This window comes from Apodemus sylvaticus, chromosome 17 (genome assembly GCF_947179515.1).
Source record: "Apodemus sylvaticus chromosome 17, mApoSyl1.1, whole genome shotgun sequence".
NCBI lineage: Eukaryota > Metazoa > Chordata > Mammalia > Rodentia > Muridae > Apodemus > Apodemus sylvaticus.
This window is the reverse complement of record NC_067488.1, coordinates 63209116-63234878: the sequence shown is the minus strand read 5'-3', so window position 1 is coordinate 63234878 and position 25763 is coordinate 63209116. Positions and strand designations below refer to the sequence as shown.

General features: G+C 42.7%; 1 protein-coding gene across 5 annotated transcripts; it reads left to right on the top strand.

Annotated features, from left to right (window-relative positions):
* The first annotated feature begins 74 nt into the window (after nucleotides 1-74).
* On the top strand, nucleotides 75-25149 carry Pus7l (pseudouridine synthase 7 like). Of its 5 annotated transcripts, none has more exons than XM_052160473.1 (10): nucleotides 201-1437; nucleotides 2473-3751; nucleotides 10497-10656; nucleotides 13295-13487; nucleotides 15870-15968; nucleotides 18230-18311; nucleotides 19612-19889; nucleotides 21514-21567; nucleotides 24157-24204; nucleotides 24303-24475. In XM_052160473.1, exons 1-10 carry the CDS (start codon nucleotides 1420-1422, stop codon nucleotides 24390-24392), a joined length of 2301 nt encoding a protein of 766 aa, XP_052016433.1. In that variant the 5' UTR covers nucleotides 201-1419; the 3' UTR covers nucleotides 24393-24475. The 5 variants fall into 5 exon arrangements, with proteins under 5 accessions (XP_052016431.1, XP_052016433.1, XP_052016434.1 ...); XM_052160472.1 differs by adding an exon at nucleotides 1706-1819 and having other exon boundaries at nucleotides 202-1437; nucleotides 24157-25149; XM_052160471.1 differs by lacking the exon at nucleotides 201-1437 and adding an exon at nucleotides 75-179 and having other exon boundaries at nucleotides 24157-25149.
* The last annotated feature ends 614 nt before the right edge of the window (nucleotides 25150-25763 follow it).

The window sequence follows — 25763 nt, the reverse complement described above, 5'->3', positions numbered from 1 at the left end:
AAGGGGCGGAGCCAACCCAGAAGGCCACGCCTTTCCCTCTCCGCGCTCCACCCAGGGAGGAGCCACACCAACGGGAGCCTGTTCCTTTAAATGTCCCGGCAAGAGGATCGGTGGCAGACAGGCTTCTGGGCGTGCGCACTGTGTCACACGGAGGAGGACCACTTTCTCTCGGAAGTGAGGTAGGGCTGGCCGAGTCTAGTGGGATGCTGGGTCACCAGTGGGTCCAAGACTGGCGAACCGGGGAGGAAGGCTTGGTGGAGGGAGATGAGGGAGCGGGGTGGGAGTCCCACCGCAGCCTCGGCTCGTTCTGCGGAGCGGAGGAGGAGCTCCTGCCTCTCTCGCCCCACGTGCCCCGTCCGTCTGCCCGCCTTTACAGTCCGCCTATTTACTAGCTGCTTGGCTGTCATGCCTTCGTGCTGCACTGTTTCCACGTGTAGCCTGGAAAGCCTTCCTGTGGTCTTTGTTTTCCTACAATCCCTAGGGTTCCGAGGACTGCTGAGTTCTATCTGCCATTAGAAACACCTCCACCGGGCAGATGCCAACCTGTGACTGGGTGTTTACTCTCTTTCCTTGTCAGCATTACTTAAGCTGTATTCTCCCTATCCCCTCTGCTCTGTGCCGGGGCTTTCCCCTCCCACAAAGTGCCCGTTTTGACTGTACTTGCACGTGGTATTTCTGCCCCCTTCTGTCTCTTGAACTATTTCCAAAGACAAATAGCAATTTATTATACCGTTCCTGATTAGTGTAGACAAAAGTTAACGCTTCCTTCTTTCTCGTCACTATTAAAGCTCTTATTGTGTTCTACTTGCTTCTGTTCAACTATTATCTACTGTAGACCTATGTCCTTGGCGCTGTTCTGAATGTGGGCTAGTCAGTATTGCACAAGGCAGAATTCCCACTCACGTGGAACTGACACTTAAGTTGAAGAAGATGGACAGTAAATAATGAACACATTAGCAAGCCAATGCTATACAGAAAATTAAATCAGTTTTTTCTTTGTGAGTGTATGTGTGTGTGTGTGTGTGTGTGTGTGTGTGTGTGTGTGTGTGTAAAGAAAACAAGTTCCTAACGCTTATATAGATGAATCCTATAGATTAGATTATGGGTGGGTGAAAACCTCCGAGGATGTAGATGATCAATTACTTGTAAAGTCTGGGAAATACAAGAGCTAGGCAGTGAAGCTGCTCTTTTAGGGCTTCGTGTGCCGTGGAGATGTAGGCTGTGTGAGGACTGTGGGATTCGTTCCCTGTAGAACTGACCTTGGGTCACTGCTCCAAGAAAATTCCACGAGGCTTTCTTTTCTCTGATGCCAGTGATTTGGTAGGAATTCCCTCTCATCAGCCCAAGAATTTTGTATCTTTCCTGTAGAGAATTTATAAAAAGAAGAAGAACCCCAGGGCTGACTTATCCTACCTTGAAATGCACAGAGAAGTTCATGTACGTATTTACTATAGACTTTCCTTTCTTATCCTTCCTCATGGTCTAACTTCCAATGTATAAAAACGCTACCACAGTCTCTGAAGTTAGCTCCAGGAGATTTTGACTATAGGGATGATAATCATTGTAAAAACAGTCCTATTTTCTTCTCTCTTCTTTGTAGACCTAATACTGTTTTTCAGGTAAACTTGAAATTGATCCATTTTATGTTATTTTTAAACTTCTGTTTGTTTGTTTGTTCATTTGTTTGTTTGTTTTTCCGGGACAGGGTTTCTCTGAATAGCCCTGGCTTCTGGATGTCCTGTAACTTGATCTGTAGACCAGGCTGCCCTTGAACTCATAAGATCCTCCTGCCTCTCCCTCTTGAGTGCTGGGATTAAAGGTGTGTATCATACTATCTGGCAAATTTAAACATTTTGTTTGTTTTTCAAGATAGGTTTTTGAGACAGGATTTCTCTGTGTTGCCCTGGCTGTCCTGGGACTTGTAGATCAGGCTTGCCTTGAACTCATAAAGATCCATCTGCTTCTGCTTTCCAAGGGCTGGGGCTAAAGGTGTGCACTACCACTGCCTGGCAAACTTAAACATTTTAATAGGTTTATGTATTATATCATATGCACTTTGTGTATACGGTGGTGTGCCTGGGGATATGTGGCTGTCGGTGGTCAGAAAGGTGCAATAGATGCCCAGGACCTGGAGTTAGGGATGGTTGTGAGCTGCCATATAGGTGCTGGGGAACTGAACTAGTGTCCTCTGCCAAAGCAGCATTACCCCAGCCTGGAATTGACTGTCTTAATTCTGGATAACAGAAGCTTGGAGTGAATGGGAAATCAAGATACAAACCTGCCACTTAGGTCACAAATAGTTAGCTTGTTAACTCTGCTTGCTATAGGCAAGTAGACCCATAAAATAAGTTATTAGTGTTTTTTAGGGAGCAAAGATTTGAGAGGGAGAGAACTGAGTGGGTCTCGGAGACAACTTTGATTCTTCTTATCTGCAAGCATTTCTGGTAACTGAGTATGCTGTCTCTGTTGTAGGCACTGCGAAGAATGGAAGAGGACACAGAGGATGGAATCAGGTTTAACACCTCGTGTTTCATCAACAATCACGTTGGCTTTCAGGGCAGTATAAAAACCTTGCCCAGTGACTTCATTGTCATTGAGATCGATGAACAGGGACAGTTAGTCAGCAAGGCTACCGATGAATCTCTTTATGAAATTAGTAAGATACAGTCTGAATGGAGTGATTTTGTCAAAAAGCCAAAGCTAAATATTCAGAATGTATCCTTAAGACATGAAAATATTGAAGCAACTGCTGGCTTGCCTGGGTGCTCGGATGGCAACCAGATCCAGCCTGGGTGCTCAGATGGTGACCAGATCCAGCCTGGGTGCTCAGATGGAGACCAGATCCAGCCTGGGTGCTCGGATGGCGACCCGATCCAGCCTGGGTGCTCGGATGGTGACCAGATCCAGCCTGGGTGCTCAGATGGAGACCAGATCCAGCCTGGGTGCTCAGATGGTGAGCAGATCCAGCCTGGGTGCTCAGATGGTGACCAGATCCAGCCTGGGTGCTCAGATGGTGACCAGATTCAGCCTGGGTGCTCAGATGGTGACCAGATCCAGCCTGGGTGCTCGGATGGTGACCAGATCCAGCCTGGGTGCTTGGATGGTGACCAGATCCAGCCTGAGTGCTCCGATGGTGACCGATGCCATCAGCCTGGCTCAGAAAAAGAAAACATTGTCAATGGTGTGACTTCTAAATGTGAAGAAGAAAGTGTTGATTTATTAAGTTCACTTTTAGATGAAAAAACTCACACATCACTGGGTCAGTTTGCCTGTGACATCAAAGGGATGTGGAATTCACAAACTGAATTGATCGAACCATCTCCTGCATTGTCCCTAGGCAGGATCCTTGACAAAAACCAAAGGGCTGTTCTGCACAGTGCCGTCAGGCAGAAATTCCCTTTTTTGATAACCGTAGGAAACAGCAGTGAAGTTGTTGTAAAACCGAACCTTGAGTATAAAGAACTCTGCCGCTTGGTGTCCGAAGAAGAAGCACTTGGCTTTTTCAAATATTTGGACGCAAAGAAAGAAAATTCCAAGTTTACCTTTAAACCAGATCCAAACAAGGATCACAGGAAGGCCGTGCACCATTTCCTCAACAAGAAGTTTGGAAACCTGGTGGAAACCAAGTCTTTTCCTGGGCAGAACCACAGCGCCAGGAACCCAAACACAGCCATAACCGTGAGATTCCGGGAAAAAGCATGGGGAAAGAGATCTCATCCGGAATGCGAGAGAAGAAAAGCTGTGTATACAGGTAATTTTGAAACTCATCATTTGTGTGTGTGTGTGCGTGCGTGTGTGTGTGTGGTGTGTGTATGCACAATTTGTGAAAGGTGAATAATTTGAATAGCTGCGCCTGGTCATAGAGCTGTTGTAAAGAACGTATGGACTGATTATTTGGGGGAAGACGAAGCCTTGCCTAATATGCTCAGTGTGGAAACGGACTACTTAAGTAGGCGTAAAGAGACATTTATGCTGAACTGTCACAGATGTGTGAAGCGGAAGCAACTGTTTCGTGCTTGATGGGTTTTCAGGGTAATGGTTTTTCTGTCTTCAGAATAACGTCTACCACAGTTAAGTGTTTGGAGGTGAGATGGCTGTATTGTCCTGCTTGGGAAGGGAAGAGATACTCTGCAATGCAAGATGGGGCCTGTGCACTTGGCTTGTCAGGCAGGCAGGCTCGCACATGAGCAAGCGTTTGTAACCCCTCAATATTGTTTCCTGAGTCCTGTTTCAGTTTCAGATGCAGAAGGCTTGTAGTAGAGTTCCCTCAGTTCCTCCAGGAAGCGTTTCTTCCCGATTTGGCATGGAGAGTGTGTGTATCTTGAGAATTCCTGCTTTAAGGGCTATAAGGACTTCCAAGGCTGAATGGATCCGATGAGATGTCAGAGGACAGGCCTGGGGTTCATATCTTACTTGAATGATAGAATGCATTTCCAGTGAGGATGTCTTATAAACTCACCTAGCAGACATTTAACGGTATGCACACACGCACAGGGAAAGGATTCTGCTCTGAGACCTTTGAATTTGGAGTGACGCGGGGTTGGTTGTACATGGCAGCCTTTCACAGCGACATAGGGGAGATGTCAGGGCGGGAATAAAGACCTTGTGCGCAGCACAAAGCAAGCCTTCTTTTTTTTTTTATTCGATATATTTTTATTTACATTTCAAATGATTTTCCCTTTTCTGGCCCCCCACTCCCCAAAAGTCCCATAAGCCCTCTTCCCTCCCCCTGTTCTCCCTTCCACCCCTTCCCACTTCCCTGTTCTGGTTTTGCCCTATACTGCTACACTGAGTCTTTCTGGGACCAGGCCACTCCTCCGTTCTTCTTGTACATCATTTGATGTGTGGATTATGTTTTGGGTATTCCAATTTTCTAGGTTAATATCCACTCATTAGTGAGTGCATGCCATGATTGATCTTTTGAGACCAGGTATCCCTCAATGGAAGAATGGATGCAAAGAATGTGGTATATATACACAATGGAGTACTATTCAGCCACTAGAAACAATGAATTCATGAAATTCTTAGACAAATGAATGGAGCTGGAGAACATCATACTAAGTGAGGTAACCCAGTCTCAAAGGAAGCCTGCTAATCCTGAGCTGCACCTCCTAGCTGTCGCTTTTCATGAGATGTGACCTCACTTAGCTGAGGCTGATCTCCAACTCTAGCTTCTTAAGTGCTGGGACCGCCGGCATCGTTGAACGACACTTTGGACTCAGGAAATCTTTCATAGTGTCTAAAGCGTATGGCTCAGCTCTAAAGAGCACTGACTGTTCTTCCTAAGGTCCTGAGTTCAAATCCCAGCAACCACACAGTGGCTCACAACCATCTGTAATGATATTTGACAGCCTCTTCTGGAGTGTCTGAAGACAGCTATGTTGTACTAACATATAATAAATAAATAAATCTTAAAAAAAAAAAGAGCTTAGAATCCACCAATGTGAGCGTGGGGAAAAAATGATACTATGAACGAGTTGATCTATTTTGAAGGAAAAATAAAAGTAGGTTTATGTATAGGAAGAGTATTGCCGACTTAAGGTGATTTGCTGATTTATAGGAAGAACTGCTGATTTATAGGAAGGGATTGCAAGATTTAATGGGCTCTAAGGTTTGTTTATTTCTCTGTCATATATTACATATGATTGAAGTTTCCCTTCCTCTCCGCCTAGTCTCTTCCTCCTTTCTTTCCCAGATCCACTCCCATATCCCTGCAGGAAAGAGCAGGCCTCCCAGGGATATCTACCAAACTTGGCTAATAAGCTGCAATAAAACCAGGCACATCAAGGCTGGACAAAGCAACCCAATAGGAGGAAAAGGGTCCACAAGTAGGCAAAAGAGTCAGGGCCAGGCCTGCTCCCACTGTGAGGATTCCTGCTACCGAACCGGAACACGTATGCAGTGCGCCTGGGTCAGTCTCCCTGGTCTCTGTGAGTCCCGATGAGCCCCAGCCAGCTCATGCTGTGGACTGTGTGCTCACAGTGTGTCCCCGACCCCTCTGGTTCCTCCAATCCTTCTTCCAACTCTTCTGCATGGCTTCCCAAGCTCCACCTAATGTTTGGCTGTGAAACTCTGCATCTGGTCCCATTGGTGGCGGGATGGAAGGCTCTATGGTCACTTCAATTCCACTTGCTTGGTCCTAGAACACTGTGAAGGCAGGACAAACTGTAGGTCAAAGGTTTTGTGGCTGGGTTGGTGTCCCAGTCCCTCCATCTGAGGCCTTGCCTAGTTACAGAAGACAGCAGGTTCAGGCTCTGTGTCCCCCATTATTAGGAGCCTTAGCTAGGGTCACCCTCATAGATTCTATGGATTTTCCATTGTACTATGTTTCTACTTTGCCCCCAAAATGCGCCCCTCCCCCAATTCCAGTCATTTGTCCCAGTATCCCCCCTCCCCAATGTACACCTGATCTCTCCTGTTCCCACCCCCACCAGTCCCCTGCTCCCTCCTTGGAATCTATTGTTTCCCCTTCCCAGGGAGATCCTTATTCCCACCCCCCCTTTATTAACTTTTTTTTTATTTATTGAAAAGGGAAGTAAAGGGAAATAAAAACACTTTATGATAAAATTAAAGATTTACATGGAAAATATTTCAGATAAACACTTTAACATTTACAATTTTCATGGAAAATTAAAGAGTAAAGTGGTAGACATGTAAAACATTGCTAAATTAATTAAAATATGGGATAGAAACATTTTATTATAGAATTGAAGATTTATGTGGAAAATATTTCTGATAACGTAGAAAAATGTAGAAAGACATGTTAGAATTGAAGATTATCATGGAAATTTTTATATAGATATAATAAAGGTAGGTATGAAAGTATTCCTAAGTTGATTGAAAGTAGAATTATAAACATTTTCTGATAAAATTGAAGATTTACATGGAAAATATTCCTGATAAAATTGAAGAAATATATAGAATAACATGTTAAAATGAAAGATTATTATGGAAATTATATAGATAAAATGATAGGCATAAAGATAATTCTAAGTTGATTGAAGGTGGAATTATAAACAGTTTCAGATAACATTGAAGATTTCCATGGAAAATATTTCTGGTAAAATTCAAGAAATAAATAGACAAACATGTTAAAATTGACTATTTCATGGAAAATTTTACATGTAAAATGATAGATATAAAAACTCTAAATTAATTGAAGGTGGAATTAGAAACATTTGTGATAAAATCAAAGATTTACATTGAAAACATTTCTAATAAAGTAGAGGAAGTATATAGAAAGACATATTAAAATTGAAGATTACCTAGCCAGGCACGCCTGTAATCCCAGCACTCTGGGAGGCAGAGGCAGGCGGATTTCTGAGTTCTAGGCCAGCCTGGTCTACAAAATGAGTTCCAGGATAGCCAGGGCTATACAGAGAAACCCTGTCTCAAAAAAACCAAATAAAAAAAAAAAATTGAAGATTACCATGAAAAATAATGCAGATAAAATGGTAGACATAAAAACATTACTAAATTAATTAAAAGGGGAATTATAAACATTTTCTGATAAAACTGAAGATTTACATGAGAAATATTTCATTAGTCTATGTCTTTTCATTGGGGAGTTGAGTCCATTGTTGTTAGAAGATATTAGAGAATAATGATTGTTGCTTCCTGTTATTTTTGATGTTATTTTTATGTTTGTGTGGGTATCTTCTTCTGGGTTTGTTAGAAGAAGATTACTTTCTTGCTTTTTCTAGGGTGTAGTTTCCCTCCTTGTGTTGGCATTTTCCATCAATTATCCTTTGTTGGGCTGGATTTGTGGATAGATATTGTGTAAGTTTGGTTTTATCATGGAATATCTTGGTTTCTCCATCTATGATGATGGAGAGTTTAGCTGGGTATAGTAGCTTGGGCTGGCATTTGTGTTCTCTTAGGGTTTGTATGAGGTCTGCCCAGGATCTTCTAACTTTCATCATCTTGGTGAGAAGTCTGGTGTGATTCTGATAGGTCTGCCTTTGTAAGCTACTTGCCCTTTTTCACTTACTACTTTTAATATTCTTTCTTTCTTTGGTGAATTTGGTATTTTGGTTATGTGCTGAGAGGACTTTCTGTTCTGATCCAGTCTGTTTGGAAGTTCTGAAGGCTTCTTGTCTGTTCATGGGCATCTCTTTCTCTAGGTTAGGGAAGTTTTTTTTCTACAATTGTGTTGAAGATATTTACTGGGCCTTTAAGATGTAAATCCTTGCTCTTATCTATACCTATAATCCTTAAGTTTGGTTTTCTTATTGTGTCCTGGAGTTCTTGGATGTTTTGGGTTACCAGCTTTATGCATTTTGCATTTTCTTAACTGTTGAGTCAATATTTTCTATGGTATCTTCAGCACCTGAGGTTCTTTCTTCTATTTCTTGTATTCTGTTGTTGATGCTTTGACTCCTGAATTCTTTCCAAGGTTTTCTATCTCCAGAGATGTCTCACTTTGTGATTTCTTTATTGTTTCTATTTCTGCTTTTAGATCCTGGATGGCTTTGTTCAGTTCCTTCACTTGATTGTTTGTGTTTTCCTGTAATTTTTTAAGGGATTTTTGTGTTTCTTCTTTAAGGGCTTCTGCCTGTTGACCCATTATCTCCTGTATTTCTTTAGGGATTTTTGTGTTTCCTCTTTAAGGGCTTTTACCTGTTGACCTATGTTCTCCTGTATTTCTTTAAGGGAGTTATTTTAGTCTTTCTTGAAGTCCTCTATCAGCATCATGAGATATGATTTTAAATCCAACTCTTGCTTTTCCGGTGTGTTGGGGTATCTAGGACTTGCTGTGATGGGAGAACTGGGTTCTGATGTTGCCATGTCGCCTTGGTTTCTGTTGGTAGGGTTCTTGTGCTTACCTTTCGCCATCTGGTTATCTCTGGTGCTAGTTGGTATTGTTGCCTCTGGCTGGAGTTTGTTCCTCCTGTGGGCCTGTAAGCCTGTGTCCTTACTCCTCTGAGCTCAAAAGTGAAAGCACTGCTTGGAGATCTCTCTCTCCTGGTGGGCTATACACAGAAGGTTGTGGAATTTCCTAGCTCCCTGGTACAAATGGAGGCAGGAACACTTCAGTCCCACCTACTCCACTGATCTTAGGCCCTGTGTGCTCCTAGCTGGTCTCCTCCAGAGAGAAGGTGGGGATCTCACCTCTGCGCTCAGAAGTGAAAGCACTGCTGGGAGATCACTCTCTCCTGGTGGGCTATGCACAGAAGGCTATGGAGTCTCCCAGCTCCCTGGTGCCCTTATGTTTCCCCTTAGGGCTTCTAGATTTTTATACTACTTGAAATAGTTTTCAGTGATTTGGGATAATAAATCAAGGTCTGAGAATCTTTTTATGCATCAGTTAGTGTTCCTGAAGTTAGAATTAATTGTTCACCAAGAGGACAATATGATGATATTGGCATCCAAAAGCAAAACGAACAATTTTTGCTTAGGTGACCTTTTATAAGCATCAAAGTATCACATATGAAAATATCTCTGTCTTCATGTGTTCATACACTTATCTATGTATTTATGTAATAAATTTACCATCCTGTAACTCAGCAACTCTCAACCTGTGGCTTAGGACCACTCTGACAAATCTCTATCTCCAAAAATATTTACATCATGACTCATAACTACAGCAAAATTACAGTTATAAAATAGCAATGAAAATAATTTATGGTATAGGGCTCACCACAACATGAGGAATTGTGTTCTTGGTTCACAGCATTAGGAAGGCTGAGAACCACTGCTTTAAATGTTTATGAAAATCCAGTAAAATATATATTATATAAAATTTTCCATTTTACTCACTCCTGAGGGTTTTGGTTGTGAGCCTAACCTTAATGGCTAATCCACCATTGTCTTACCACCAACTGCTACCATTCATCTCCTGAATCTTACCTAACCTTTCTATTGTGACATCAGCGTCAACTGAATAATCATGCCTTCCTTTCAGTTCCCTGTTACCACCATTTTTCTTTGTATCTATGACTATTAATCTATTAATATAAGTTGTGTGTTGGAATTTAGGATATATGAATGAAAATGGACTGTAACCGTTAAGGGATTTCTCTATGTCTACCCCAGTTCCTGAATAATGACACAGAGGATTACTTATTTATGAATTGATGCCATACAACTTCCTCTGTGCTTTGGTGGCGAATTTCCTCCCGCTGCCGTCTTCCCAGAATTCCCATCTCTTCCCAGAAGCTCCACCCATTCTCTTTCGCTATAGGCTGTTCAGCTCTTTATTGACAGGTGATGCTTATACACAGTGCTCAAGAGGGTTTCCCAACAATGGTACTTGTGGAAACAAGACAGTGGACCTGTAAACCCAGGGAAAGAATGTGAATTTTTAATTCACACCTTCAATGAGCCAACAAATGCTTTGAAGTGACAGCTGAAAATGCTAGTTTTATATTTCTTTTAAAGCACACTTTTTCCATGAATAATTTATTCATAGTTTATTATCTTAACCTGTTAGTTTGTGAGGAATGTAATTATGAACCATGGCTTCTTCTCTGTAATCTAGGATTACTTTGTTTCAGCTTTTACCCTACAAAAGGAAAATCTGGAGATGTTCGAAGCAATTGGTTTTCTAGCCATGAAACTTGGTGTTATTCCTTCGGATTTCAGTTATGCGGGCCTTAAAGACAAGAGAGCAGTCACCTATCAATCAATGGTTGTTAGAAAAGTGACTCCGGAGAGGTAATGCGGTATTGCCTTCTGGTAAAGTGTAGGGCTAACACTCAAAATAATATTGGGACCACCTTATCTTTACTGCCAGTGTTAATTAACTGATTGTGCACTAAACAGCACATTCAACATTAATAAAATAATTGTCTTATATGTATGTAAGTGTGCACATATGTGAAGTTTGGGGCTGGCAAGATGGCTCAGGGGTTACAAACACTCTTCCCAATGACCCAAGTTCAGGTCCCAGTGCTCATGTTGGGAGGCTTATACCTGCTTATAGTTCAGTTCCAAGGGGTCCAGTGTCTTATCCTGGCCCCTCACACACAGCATGCATTCACACAAACACACATAATTAAAAGAAAAAAATAATCTTGCAAAAGTTAGGACATTTTAGGATAGAAACCAACAAGTGGTAGATTTGTTTATAAACTATCTGAATTGTTTATGAATACTGATACTATATTCAAATATGCATGCACATTCAGAAAAGTGTAATTTGAAGACATAAAAAGTTTATAGATCTTTTTTCCTTAATTATTATAGTGTTTTTTTTTAATCATAAGCCCCTATATTTAAGATATATTCTTATTAAATAGAATGCATTGGGCTCAAATTTCACTTCTCAGTGCAATAAAGTTTCATCAGTAATCTTGCTGTTTTAAAAGAAATATGCATTCTTCATTGAGATTTAGATAGCAGAGAAGGAACAGCTCACAAATGCCCACAGTGCTCAAAAATAACTACAGTCAACACTTAATCTGTTGTTCCCAGGACCCTTTTCAGAGTGCACACATCACAGACATGAAAATCATACTACTACCTCTGTGGTTTATACATTTATAATAAAGTAATAGGAGTGTTTATGTTGAGAGATTTTCAACGTAATTTTTGTAAAAGACTTAACCAGTTCCGTCCCTGTTTTTAAAAACAGGGATTCTATCCAGCCTTTTTCTGAAAATGTTACTGTGGTTAATATTCTTGTACTTGAGTCTGCAACCTTTGGATCCTTCCCTTAAACTCCCAAAAGCCAAGTCAGGCACCGGAGTGCATCCTCACTGGATGTGTTCTCCATACTTTACTATTTAGTTATAAGCTATGTAAGCACACACTATTTACACAGAGATTCTTTTAAGGCCTGTATATGGATAGAAGTGGTTATAATTTTGGTTTGGGGTCTAAATGATAGGAATTCAGGTATCATACTGTTAAGACAAAGACGAAGTTTTAACACCCAACAATAAATAAATATTATGATTAGTTCCTAGGAAGAGAAGCAAGATTATTTTGATTTGGTCCATTGGTGTAGAATTTCAATGATTCTTCAAATGATAACATCTAACAGATCTAGAAATCAAGAAATATACTGAGAGGGACAATAAGCACTCTATCAAATCACATAGGCATTATTATTATTATTATTATTATTTAATCTTTTTCATAGTCTAGTCATTATCCCCTCTTGACCCACCTTCTGTCAGTTCCTCATCCCATTCCTCCTCCCTGCTGTCTCCAAGAGTTTCCCCCCCACACATGATCTACCCGCTTCCTGGGGCCTTAAGTCTCTCAAGGGTTAGATGCTTCTTCTCTCACTGAGGCCAGACCCAGCAATCCTCTGCTGCATCTGTGTCGGAGGCCTCATATCAGCTAGTGTGTGCTGCCTGGTTGGTGGCTCAGTGTCTGAGAGATCTCAAGGGTCCAAGTTAGTTGAGACTGGCTGGTCCTCCTATGGGGTCACCCTCCTCCTCAGCTTCTTCCAGTTTTTCTGTAATTCAACCACAGGGATCCCTGGCTTCTTTCCATTGGTTGGATGTAAATATCTGCATCTGACTCTTTCAGCTGCTTGTTGGAGCTCTGGGGGTGGGAGGCAGCCATCCTAGGCTCCTGCCGGTAAGCACACCATAGCATCAGTAACGGTGTCAGCCCTTGGAGCCTGCCCTTGAGCTGGATCCCAATTTGGGCCTGTCACTGGGCCGCCTTTCCCTCAGTCTCTTCTCCATTTTTTGTCCTTGCAGTTCATTTAGACAGGGACAGTTCTGGGTCAGTTTTTTTTTTTTTTTTGATTGTGGGATGGCAACCCCATCCTAAAGAAAAATTGATACTAGTTATTTTTTCTTTTTTCTTTTTTTATATGATTTTAAATACTTTTTTAAAAAAAGAGTTTAAGTAATGAAGTTTTTAAAACAGAACCTCTGGTGCTGGTGGGTTTATTGGTGGGACACACCCTGAGAAGGAAATGGGAAAGATGGGGCAGGAGGGTCAGGACCACTGGGAACACTACAGCTTGAATGAAGGAGAAGCGAGAAGGCTTTTCCCCCAAAACATTTCACATATTTATTTACTGTGCATGGGTGTTTTGCCCACATATAGGTCTGCATCACTTGGGAACTTGGTGCCTGTGGAGGCCAGAAGAGGGTGTTGGATCTCCTTGGAACTGAAGTCACTGATAGTTGTGGGAAGCTATATGGGTACTTGGAATCAAGCTGGAAGATCCTCTGGAAGATCCGCCAGTGTTCTTAACCACTGAGACATCTCTCCAGCCACCTTTGGTGCTTTCATTTTGATAGGAGCTGCCTGTTGAGTTTCATTATAAAATTTATATTAAATATATAATTTGTAAATTAAGATTGACTGTACGATTTATCACTTTTAGGTTGAAAAATATTGAAGAAGAAATTAAGAAGAAGAGAATGAATGTGTTTAATATTCGGTCTGCAGGTGATTCTCTCAGACTTGGTCAGCTCAAAGGAAATCACTTTGAAATTATCATCAGAAATCTAAGAAATCGAGTAAATGATTCTGCAAACCTGAGAGAGAGGATTTTGGAGGCAATAGAAAACATTAAGGTGAGAAAACCCGATTTTAAAATCATATTAAGGAAAATCTCTATAATCCTCACTGAGATGAAATATTGAGGTTTTTTTTTTTGCATTGTGTGCATATATAATTGATTTTTAAAATGATAATTAGGTGCCGGTATATTTTGCTTTCTAGATACATTCTATATTAAAAGAGACAGTGTGTGCGCCCATCCCCAACAGAGGGGGACCAGTCTTGGAACCAGGTTTTCCTTGGCATCTTCCCTCAAGAGTGTATGGTAGTGTAGACGGTTCACCCTGTGGCCTCTATTTCTTTAATTGTTGTTACATATGCATATACAGACTGGGCAAATGTATGTATACAACCTGCTCAGCCAGTGTACAAATTTCTTTTTTTTTAAATTAATTATATTATTTGTTTACATTTCAAATGCTTCCCTTCCTGGTTTCCCCTCCACAAACTTGTGTAGGCATGGCCATAGGTGTGGAAGCACACACACACACACACACACACACACACACACACGATCTACTGTGTTCTACTCGCTTGTTTACAGAAGCGAGTGCTGGGCTGGATTTGACCTGTGGGCTCGGGCTGTTTGCCCACGCCTGATCCAGACAAGCAGTTGTCGACCTGGGGAACTTTTCAAACATTCTGACAGTTCGTCTCCAGTTCTAAACCAGCTTAGAAAGAATGGTCAGGCAGAAAGCTTTGGTGTGTTAAAGTAACTTCTATTTTAAAATGATTCTGTCCCACAGCCCACATGGAGATATACTGATTTTGATTCCTGATCCTGTCCAGACTTTTAACACAATCCTACACCTCAATGACAGGAAAACACAGAGAGGCCTGTGTTAGTTAACAGCTTCCAACTAAAGCTCTTTAAATGATGTGCTTTGACTGTGTCCAACACTCCTTAGAGTGTGTAATCTATGTTCTGTTTTTTGTGACTGGCCTACCTAGAAATTCTATTTTTTCCCTCCTTGTTATTATATAACAGATTTGTTATATCTTAAACAAAGAGGGGATTGCTGTGAACACTGATAGATAGCATTTATAACAAAGTCTACTTTGGTGTTCATGAAAATATGCTGCCTATTGAGAAGTTTGCATTGGAAATGATCTTAGCTTTAGACAGTTTTGTCTTTTAAATTTTTTATTGATTCAATATTATTGTGTCTGTGTAAGTGTGCGCATGCACAGACCACAGGTTTTAGGGGTCAGTTCTCTCCTTCCACGGTGGTTTCTAGGGACCACAGTCAGGTCATCAGGCCTGACTGGTGAGTTCCTTGCCCACTATACCATTTTGCCAGCCAAAAGACCTTTTAAAAAGTCTTTTAATGAGAAAAGTTGAGTGGCTTGAAAATAAGGACTTCTTGAAGTTTTCTTTAGAGAGTTGTAGCTCTGGTTATACACTTTTGGCTATATTTAATAATTGTTCCAATTATCCTAAGGTTTACAAACACTGTTTATACAAATTGGAAATAACTTTTAAAAAGTGGAGATTTAATATGGGGAATACTTACCTTATCTGAAGCTGATTTTTACAAGTGAAAATAGCTCCTTCATGCTGTACTGATAAAAAATTATTTTAACGTCCTTTATTGGCAAGCCTTGAGTTGGTACCCAGTCACCATTATCAGCTGAGGAATGTTTACTTCTCTCATAAAGTGTATGACACACTCTTAATTATCAAGAAACTCGCTGATGCCCGTGCATCACCACTTCTTCCCCCTAGTTTTCAAACAGACCAACTTCTTCCTATTTCTTCTGAGTAACATGACATTTTTGAAGCATGGTGTCCAGAGGTGACATCTTCATCCCTCTCCAGGAAATAACAGAGAAAGAAGTTGAGACGGAAGGAAATGTGTTAGTGAAAATATAAAGGAACCCAGCCCATGGGGTAGAAGAAGAAATCCATACCTTGTTCCTGCTATCTCCCAACAGCAGAAGAATCCCAAAGCAAGAAAGAGCGTAGGAGGGGTGGAGGGGGATCCAGGGTAAATGTGCAGTTTGTCCCAGTGTACCTCATCTCTCTTGGCTTAGCATGTCAGGTTGAGTGTGCCAGGAACTCCTCAGTAATGTAAATAGAAGGGTATTTTAGAGCTTTATCCATTCATCATGTAATTGGTTTTCTGAGATGGTTCCACATAGCCCAGGCAGGCCTCGGCTCTCAGCACCCTTTCCTCTCTCCCCTTTGCACACAGCCCCTGAAGGTTCACGGGCCGATTTAAATTTGCTCCCTGCTCCTTCTGGTGTGTAACTGTTTAAAATTTCTTGGACCGCTTCGCCCATCTCTGTCTGTGTTACTGGTGATTTCTAGATTTCTCAATCAAATACAAAGAGAAAGAATTCGATTATACTATATTTATGAAGCTCTAATTTATTATATTCTGCCGTATTCATAGAATAAAGGTTTTGTGAATTACTACGGACCACAGAGATTCGGGAAAGGCAAGAAAATCCAAACAGACCGAATTGGATTGGCCCTACTGAAGAATGAAATGGTAAGAATTTTAAAAAATATAATCTCAACTATATAATTAAATATAATCTTAGCTACTTGATTTTATTACATACTCTCACTGCATGCCTAACTGTGGCATATAACTGCATGTATGTTCATGCACATATGCTAACACATACATTATGCATCATGCCCTGTATCATTGGAGATTTGTTAGGCAGCTACAATATTCTTGGGTTCACATTACAGGAAAGCAGAGTCTACACAAGGGCCTCGTGTTTAATGTTTATCTGAGAAGACAGGCTTGACCAATGAGTGCTTGAATCTGTAACTGAATAAAAGAGTCATTGTAGAAGAACCCACGGCTCCACAGATCAGGCACAGTGACATACCTTTGGCTTTGCTGAGTTCTGCTCGTATCCACCAGACCTGATACATGCAGGGGAGGTCTGTGCCAGGCATAGGTACCAAGGGGAGGCATCATGAGAGCCAACATGGAGGCCTGATCCTGTAGCTGGCACACCATGTATTCTTTCTTGGCTTACGGCACCACCTCCCTAATTTTCATATGTTGTAAGTCAGCTTAAATGGCCACTCATTTTGTGATCTGGGGCTTCTCACCTTGTTATATTTTGTTTTGGTTATCTTGCTGAGATTTCTCAGACCTTCCTTTCTACCCATCACACCCCACACAGTCCCCAGCATGTGATGGAGGCTCAGTATGTGCTGGGATATTATATTAGTTTGCTTCCTGTTGCCTTGACAACATACCATGACCAAAGCAACCTGGGGAGGATAGGGTTTGCTTGCCTTTCAAACATCATCCATCACCAGGGGAAACTAAGGCAGGAACTCAAGGCAGAAATATGGAAGCAAGAACTGAAGCAGGGGCCACGGAGGAGTGCTGCTTACTGGCTTGCTCCGATGACTCGCTCCTCCTGTTTTTTTATACAATCCAGGGCCACCTGCCGGGGAGTGGCACCACTTACAGTGAGACAGGCCCCTCCCACATTATTCATTAGACCAAGAAGATGCTTTACAGACTTGTCTACAGGCCAATCTGATGAGGACATTTCCTCAATTGAGGCGCTCTCTTCCCAGATGATCTGGGCAGGTGTCAGGTTGACGGAAAATCCACTGGCACCAGCGTTAGCTTTTCATGAACATTTGTTTGGATCAGTGCTGTAGAAGAAGATGGAATGGAAATGGGGATGGATGAGTTACTTCAAGTTCTTTTATAGTGTGAGCCACATTCTTAGAATTCCTAGTGTAATCCAGTGGTATATTAACAGGTGCCAAGTAGATACCTTTTCTAAATAATAATAATTAAAAAAAGAAATGGCACATATATGTATGGCTTAAAAAACTATTAAAATGTTAAAATATATTTTTCTAAGATTTATTTTATATATATGACTACCCTGTAGCTGTCTTCAGACACACCATAAGAGGGCATCGGACCCCATTACAGATGTTGTGAGCCACCATGTGGGTGCTGGGAATTGAACTCAGGACCTCTGGAAGAGCAGTTAGTGCTTTTAACCACTGAGCCATCTCTCCAGCCCCGGATAAATCATCTAAGTGGACCCTTTCTATTATACTTTGCCAGTGTGGAGGACAGCTTGCCAAAGTCAGTTCTCCCCTTCCACCATGTGTGTGCTGGGGACTGAACTCAGGTCATCAGGCTTGGTGGCACACGCCTTTATATACCGAGCCATCTTGCCAGTCATAGCTTGTTTCGTAAGACCCAACATTTCAAGGAATCTGAGGATAGAGGTGAAGCCAGAGGCTCTGGCTTTCTTGCTTCCTCCCCTGTTTTCGTCCTGCGCTGGCCAAGTCTGAGTGTTTACGTCATGCCTTTATGTTCATGCCCTCATTTCAACTGAAGAGAGGATGATAGAAAAGGGAGCTGTGCTCACAGACGTAAGCTAAAACAAAACAAAACAAAACAAATCAGAAAGAATGAATGACGGAAATGTAGTTACAGGAGTGCTTGGGACAGGGGTGGTGTGGTGGTGGGTGGTGGTGATGGTGCGGGGTTCACGGGGTGGGGGGTGGGGTGGGGTTGGAAGGCTTTTCCATGTAATATTTTGGTTGTTACTTTGTATATATATGTTACTTTGTATTGAAGGTCATCTCTACGCTGAAACAGACTAAGTGTTCAAAGCTTAAGGAGGAAACTGCAGCTACATTTTCAGTCCTTTAAGGATGCCCAAGAATTTGCCTCTCTTTTTTTTTTTTAAAAGTAATTGGTCATTTTTTTTTAAAAAAAAAACATGTTTACTTGGTTATTTTTTGCAGGTGAAGGCCATAAAATTATTTCTTACACCAGAAGACATGGATGATCCTGTCAACAAAGCAAAGAAATACTTTCTCCAGACTGGTATGTAGGTTCCTTTACTGATCTGTGGCAGTACAGGCACACACGACTGCCCCGCATGGGCCTCTCCTTAAAAGTGCACACACTAAGAAATAGCAGAAGCAGCTGGGCTGGGGGCCTGTGAGACAGACTCAAGAGACGGGTGGGAGTACTTTGCTAGGAGTACTTTGTGTTTTGACTCATTTTACTGCCTGACACAGGTACTTCATTTTGGCCAGTGGAGTTTTGTTTATCCTAACTGTACCTCAGGGGATAAGGAGAGGCAGGAAATACTTCCTTAGTTTCCCTTCGCTATAGGAAGCCCTAGAGGGGGTGATCGGATAAACCGCAAGTGAGGAGTGGGGCACCTTTGGCAGGCTGCACCAAGCAAGGTACCCTTGAGAATTTATGCCAGGCAACAGATCTGGTGTAAGAGGTTTATTGGGGGAAGGGAGAATAAAAGGGGACATGGCAGGGAGAGACAGACAGACAAGGAGACAGAGAGACAGAGAGAGAAAAGGGCAGAGAGAGCAGGTTATGATAAAGCAGCTGCTAGGTCCCTGGGAGCAGGCCAGTGGGATAGCCTGCTGCTAACAGGAGGTCCACTTCACACTGCCTCCGATGGTAGTAGGGTCCCAGCAAGCACTGAAGCCCCTGACTGAGTCTGTGATCTCGAGTTTCTTAGAATTGTTTCTGAGGGGCTGTCGTGCATTCCTGACTCCACTTTGAACACCTCGGTCTGATGTGTAGATACAGAATTGTTCACAGGTGGACATGATCAGTGCAGTTCTCCGGTCAAGGATTCCGAAGCTTTAGCACACCCAAGAGGTACCCAGTACATTTATCAAGTACGAGTTACAGGGCCCGCCGAGGATAAGCGTGTTGGAGCTCGGGGATGTCTATTTGAAAGAGCGTCCCGTTAGCTAGGCTACAGATCGCTGCTGCAGATTCCGCTGATGATCTATTGGATGTGCATAACTCGTCCTCAGAAACTCCCAGACCCCTGAAGCCTGCCAGCTTATGTTTGATCCTTGGTGACTGGTTCTTTTTGTTTGGTAGTCTTCTGAATTAGATTAACTCTGCTCTAAAGGAAGGGGTCTGGTCAGCCATTCCTATTGCTGGGTTCATTCGCTCTTTCTTATTTTTCAAGGAAAATAAAAGCTAAGAAAACAAACAAACAAAGCACGCTTTTTCCAAGCATAATTAACCAGTAGTTCTCTGTGTCTCCACAAAGGATTGCCTTTCATTTTGACTACTTGAAAAGGCATCCCGCAAGCAGCTCTGCAGCGGGAGTGCCAACGGGCTGATTTGTTCTTCATTTCAGAGGATGCTAAAGGCACACTTTCAATGATGCCGGAGTTCCGGGTTCGAGAGCGGGCGCTGCTGGAGTCATTGCATCGCTTTGGCGTGACGGAGGAAGGCTGCGTCCAGGCCTGGTTCTCCTTTCCGCATTCCATGCGCATCTTCTACATCCACGCCTACAGCAGCAGGATTTGGAACGAGGCCGCGTCTTACAGACTGGCAACCTACGGACCCACGGTGGTGGCGGGGGACCTGATCTGCCTGGATGGAGATGCGGACGAGCATTTCCCAAGCAGTAAAGTGAGTACTCGTCATGGAGGTGACTCGCCGCACCAGAGACAATCACTCCGTTTGCTCGCCTGCCGCTTGACTTTTCAGGCAGCTGAGAATCAACACGTGTTGCTAAGGGAAGACACAGTCAGTGGCACAGAGTGAAAGGTGGTAAAGCTTCCCCTAAAGAGCACACTTCCAAAAACAGACACGCAGACACACGCCCACGCACCGTGAGACAGGGTTTCTCTGTATAGCCCTGGCTGTCCTGGAACTCACTCTGTAGACCAGGCTGGCCTCGAACTCAGAAATCCGCCTGCCTCTGCCTCCCAAGTGCTGAGATTAAAGATGTGCACCACCACTGCCTGACTGAGGCGATTCTCTTAAAAATAGGAATGAACTGTCCAGAGCTGGCTCGCCCTCTCCTCCAGCTTTCTCTCGGCTTTCCCCTAAAGACAGTTCTGTCCTGATGCTCTGAGGACACGGGATGCTGCAAAACTTGCTTTTCCAGTTTCTTCCCTGTCCCACTGGCATTTTCACCTCCGTGAGTTTGAACTAATTAGTGAGGCCGAATCCTGCACGTCTTGTGAGAAAGTTCAAATAATTGTGTAAAGCAAAAAGAACAAAGAATTTTCCTCTGACATTATCTCAAGTCAGTTTCAGAACGTGCGTGGTTAAAAACAGGGACGAGGCCCCGAGCAGTACTTCATCCTGTACACTGTAAAACCGTTAGGTTTTAGGGGAGTAAAAAACTTCAGATATTCTCGGTCCTTTAACTCCCATTCTATAGGAATGAGAGCTGAGATCCAGATGGGAAAGGAAAAATTCAGAATCGCCTATGTAGTGTGCCTAAAAAGACCCAGGAGTCTCAGTGGGTCTCCTCTGGGGAAACCAGCACGTAGATAGAGGAGTCAGCTAATAGGGACACGTCACGGCCCAGCACTTCAAAACTAGACGAAAGGTCGACTCTGAGCTTTGCCTAAAGAAAGCTTTACCCAGACCAGTGCTGGATTCCATATATAGGAATAGTTTCAGGTAATAGAAATCTACGTCAGACTAATTAAAAGACGACCCAACTTGAATCTATCGGCCCAAAGTCTGAAACCCATGATTTATTCAGGCGCTGCTGTGTCTCCAACCCTGACCTCTGCAAGAGTAACCAGTGCTCCAGCCAAGAGCTGTGTACTCTGTGACGCTATGAGCAAAGCTTTTCAAACATAATAGATCACGCACCTCTTTCCTTCACCGCCCTTCTTCCTTCCCTTCCTGTCCCTGACACCTCCAACCGTTCTCTGAAACAAATACTGGCAAACAGCACACTGGGTAAAATATTGCTGTTTCCTACGGGCGGGGTGGCTGAAGGGAGGGGCTGGCCCTGCAGAAGCAGACCTTCAGTTCCGCAATAATTCCTTAGTGACGGAGGAAAGCTTTACCTCATGGTGGCCACAGCTGTAGCTCGCCCGCTTGTGTAGTGTGTAGTCAACCCTGGAAGGACTGGTCTGTTTTTATGTAGTGGGCTTCTCTGGAGACAAGTGATTATAAAAAGATTGTGTTTGAGCATAGGTATATTCAGTGTGTGAGTGAGAGTCAGGGAACAGTGAGACAGTGTGAGCATTTGGGAACCACTCATTTCCATTGTATTTTATAAAACTAGGTTCATCGGGTGACCAAAGAAGAGGAATCAGCCAACACATATGCCCTGCACCAGGTAAACGTGCTTACAAGTTACTATCACTTAGATTTAGACAAACCTTGTCCGCTAGAGACAAATCTCACACCCTCCCTTCTTAGGTAACTTTTAGATAAAGTAATGATTTATATCCTAATCACTTATGCTTCTTTAATAAATGTATGCTTATAACAGATTTATTATGCTATCATTTACATCCTAATAATGTTAATTTATGCATGCTTTTTGATAAACATATATAGTCATGTGGACACAGAAATTTAGCTAGAGCAGTTACTGTCTCCCTCCAGTGTTTCCCCGTGTCTCTGACCATTAATCCTGTTTTCAGGACTGCACTAATCCTGTCCCACGAGAATCACCGTGATTTTTATTTTATCTTCCCATGCTCTGCCCTTGGAAAAGTGTCACGTGAATAGTGTGGCGCAGTGGCTGTGGCCTTTGTTGAACCTTCCTGCATCCCAGTTTCTCAGTCTATAGGCTGTGACCCCACGGCAAAACGCGGGAGCCTGCAAAAAGTTCTGTAGCAGCACAGGTTTCTGCGGGCGTCCAAACAGAAAGTTAGCTGGAAACCAAATGCACAATGCACCCAGGGAATTTATAGAAGCATTCGCAGGTGTCCTATCATGTGACCTCACTGCAGACCCAGTTCTGCATCGCAACACACGCACTTTGCACCAGGAGCATTGCATGCTCAGCCATACAGGTGGTGGTGGTGGTGGTGGTGGTGGTGGTGATGGTGATGATGATGATGATGATGAGGAGGAGGAGGAGGAGGAGGAGAAGGATGGTGGTGATGATGGTGGTGGTGGTGGAGATGGTACCTGAAACACCTCAGCTCAGATTCCAGGCTATCACGTATTAGCTGTCGTAGGTTTTACTCCCCATACAAAAATGTTCTGTTTTCAAAAACCAAATGGCTTACTTCTGGAAAACAAACACTTAATTTTTTTTCTACCACGCAAATATCAAGTTACTATATGCTTGGGCTGTATTGCACTAGAATACTTGATTTTAAAAATTGCTGTTTTGGTTGCTGAGTTTTAAAGGTTTTTTTTTTATTTAATGTATATGAGTACACTGTCACTGTCTTCAGACACTCCAGAAGACGGCATCAGATCCCATCATTACAGATGGTTGTGAGCCACCATGTGGTTGCTGGGAATTGAACTCAGGACCGTTGGAAGAGCAGTCAGTGCCCTTAACTACTGAGCCATCTCTCCAGCCCCCCCCTTTTTAAAAAAAGGGGGGCTGCTTGCCCCCTCATTGTCTTCTCTTATTTATTTATTTATTTATTAATTTATTTATTTATTGTATGTGAGTAGACTGTAGCTGTCTTCAGACCAGAAGAGGGCATTGGATCCCATTACAGATGGTTGTGAGCCACCATGTGGTTGCTGGGAATTGGACTCAGGACCTCTGGAAGAGCAGTCAGTGCTCTTAACTGCTGAGCCATCTCTCCAGCTCCCTGGTTGCTGACTTTTAAGAACGTTAGTTAGGTGAGTTTTGACCTGGGATTAGGACGGAATTTTCAACAGTTTCTGAAATGGCTTTAAGTATACTTCTACCATTTTGTGCTATGTGTCTATGTGAAGCAACGCTCTTAGCACTGAGAATTACAGAATCAAAATATCTGTCAACTCTGGAAAGCATTGAAGATGCTTTCTGTCCTATAGCTTCAAATATTCAGCCAAGATTTAGTGATTTGGATGAAAATAAACAGCATGTAATCTCATTAACACATGGATTTGCTTTAATAATTTAATAATAATTGTATTTAATAAATGACAGAATTATATGTATAATGAAGAATCACCCTGAAATATATCTTGTATGATATATTATGAGCTAACTTCTGGCTTTTATACCAATCTTATAGAGTTACATACCCAGGGTAATATATAAATTTCTTGGATGATAAGGGTTACAAATGAATCATGTTTTAGAAGCCTGAATCATAGCCCAGGCTAGATTCCAACTCATACATACCCTGCTTCAGCCTTCCGCATGCTGACCTAAATAAACCCAAAAGTGCCTGGCTTCTTTGAGATTCGTTTATACATTTGATGATTTTTGCCCGTTTTTTCTAAATACCTTTTAGCATTCAAGCATATTGTCCAGCAGTCAGCAAAGGAACAACCCTTACGGAGCATGACCTTACTCACGGGCATGCGGCTGACAAAATCAAAATATTGTCGCCTGTTTGCTTTTCAATAGAAGGAATCTAAGATGGTCATGCAAGCCAGCAGGGTTAGCAGTAGAGACTGTCCTGTGTGTCACCGAAGACTCCCCTTGTAGCATTGAGTGCTTTCAGAGAGTTGGTCTTTACTGGATACGTAAAGGAACCTTTGTTTTTGAATTGCGGTTTGCCCAGCGGTACCTGATACCAGCTGATTGCCCTAGCTCTCCCGACCTTTGGTTTTAGCTAACTCTTTTCTTTGTCAGATAACATTATAGCTAGCCTAGGTAATACCCAAAACATGTCTCAAGCCAACTGTCATATTTATAGCCTGACATTGTTTTTTACCAAGCTGGGTGTCCCAGTGAGATTTGGTCGCTTACCTAACCGAAGGCTAACCCACAGGCTGTGGTTTCTCCCTCCTCTCCCAGGTGGTTCTGCCTGTGCTTGGATACAACGTTCAGTACCCGGAGAACCAGGTAGGGCGGTGGTACCAAGGAGTCCTCAGCAGGGACGGGCTGCAGGCCTGTAGGTTCAGGGTGCCCGCTCTGAAGCTGAATGTACCCGGATGCTACAGGCACATCGTGAAACACCCCCACAACGTGTCCCACCGACTAGTCCACCCCGACGCCGCGGAGGCGCGAGTGGAAGGTCCCCATGCGGATGATACAGCCTCAGTGCTGTCCTTGTCCTTCGACCTCGACGCTTCGTGTTACGCTACCGTTTGTCTGAGGGAAATGATGAAGGGCGACGTTGAAACCCACACCCCGATGTAGCCGCATGCCCGGCATTCGGAAGCAAAGGTTGCGGTCGTTTCTAGGGCTCCACCTGGAGCTTCGCGTTTGCTACGCCTCAGTTTTCACGGTATCCCGAGAGGCCAGGTTTGATGTAGTAACGGAAGCATCAGTGTCTTAAGTTTAAAGCTGTGTGACGTGGTCTCTGAGGTCATGCTTCAAGAATTTTTGCTCGGGTCCTGAAAGGTCCAGGTCTTCAGAGCACGTCGCTGAGCACTGGCTGCGGCACATCACTCTTAGAGAGATGCGGAGAGAGAACAGCGGCTACGCTGGTAAAAAGGTAAAACCAGGTTGACAGTGAAACCGTGGTGACCAGAGCATCTTTTCTCCATCACTGCCGTCCTTTCCGGCGCGAAGTGGCTGGGGTAACACCATGCAAGGGCGATATCTGTTCTCATATTTATGAGATCATCTTTGAGGAAGACTGAAAATTTTAATTAAAAATTTATATACTAGTTTTTTTTTTACCTGTTCCCCTAACTTTTCGTTGGTTTCTATCACCTAAAACTCAGATTTTTAGACTCCTGTCTGTACCCACATTCTATTTGGGACACATACCAATGACACTGGATATGATATTGATTCTTTTTTAAAATAAAGCTATTCCTGATTTCCTGAGTTTTCACAGAATTGTCTCTATGTTTTATTTATTTATTTATTTATTTATCTGTTTATTTATTTGTTTGTTTCTTGAGACAGGGTTTCTCTGTGTAGTGTGGGCTGTCCTGGAACTCACTCTGTAGACTAGGCTGGCCTCGAACTTAGAAATCCGCCTGCCTCTGCCTCCCAAGTGCTGGGATTAAAGGTGTGCGCCACCACCGCCGCCCGGCTTGTCTTTATGTTTTATACTGCAAAAAGAAAACCTACTGTATGCTTGGAAATCTTAATAAGTATTGGTTTACTTTAATTGCCTCACACCATAAGTCATTTTTAACAGCATTATATCATTTAAGTTCGGGTAGAGAGAGGTAATTTATTTAATTGGGAAGACCCCCAATGATCATTTCATTGCTAGTAACATATTGTGATGAAAATTTTAAAAATCCTTATGGAATATTGCAGACCAGCAACAACAGGTTTTTCTATGCCTATCCTAAATTCTAAGGAATATTAGAACCAGGAGATAAAATCCAAATGAAGCAAAAGTTTTCTATAGAATGCAAAATGTGTTTTTTGTTGCATTTTCTTGTGTATCAGTGGAACTCAACCTGTGTGGGTCATGACCCCTTTGGGGGTCAAATATC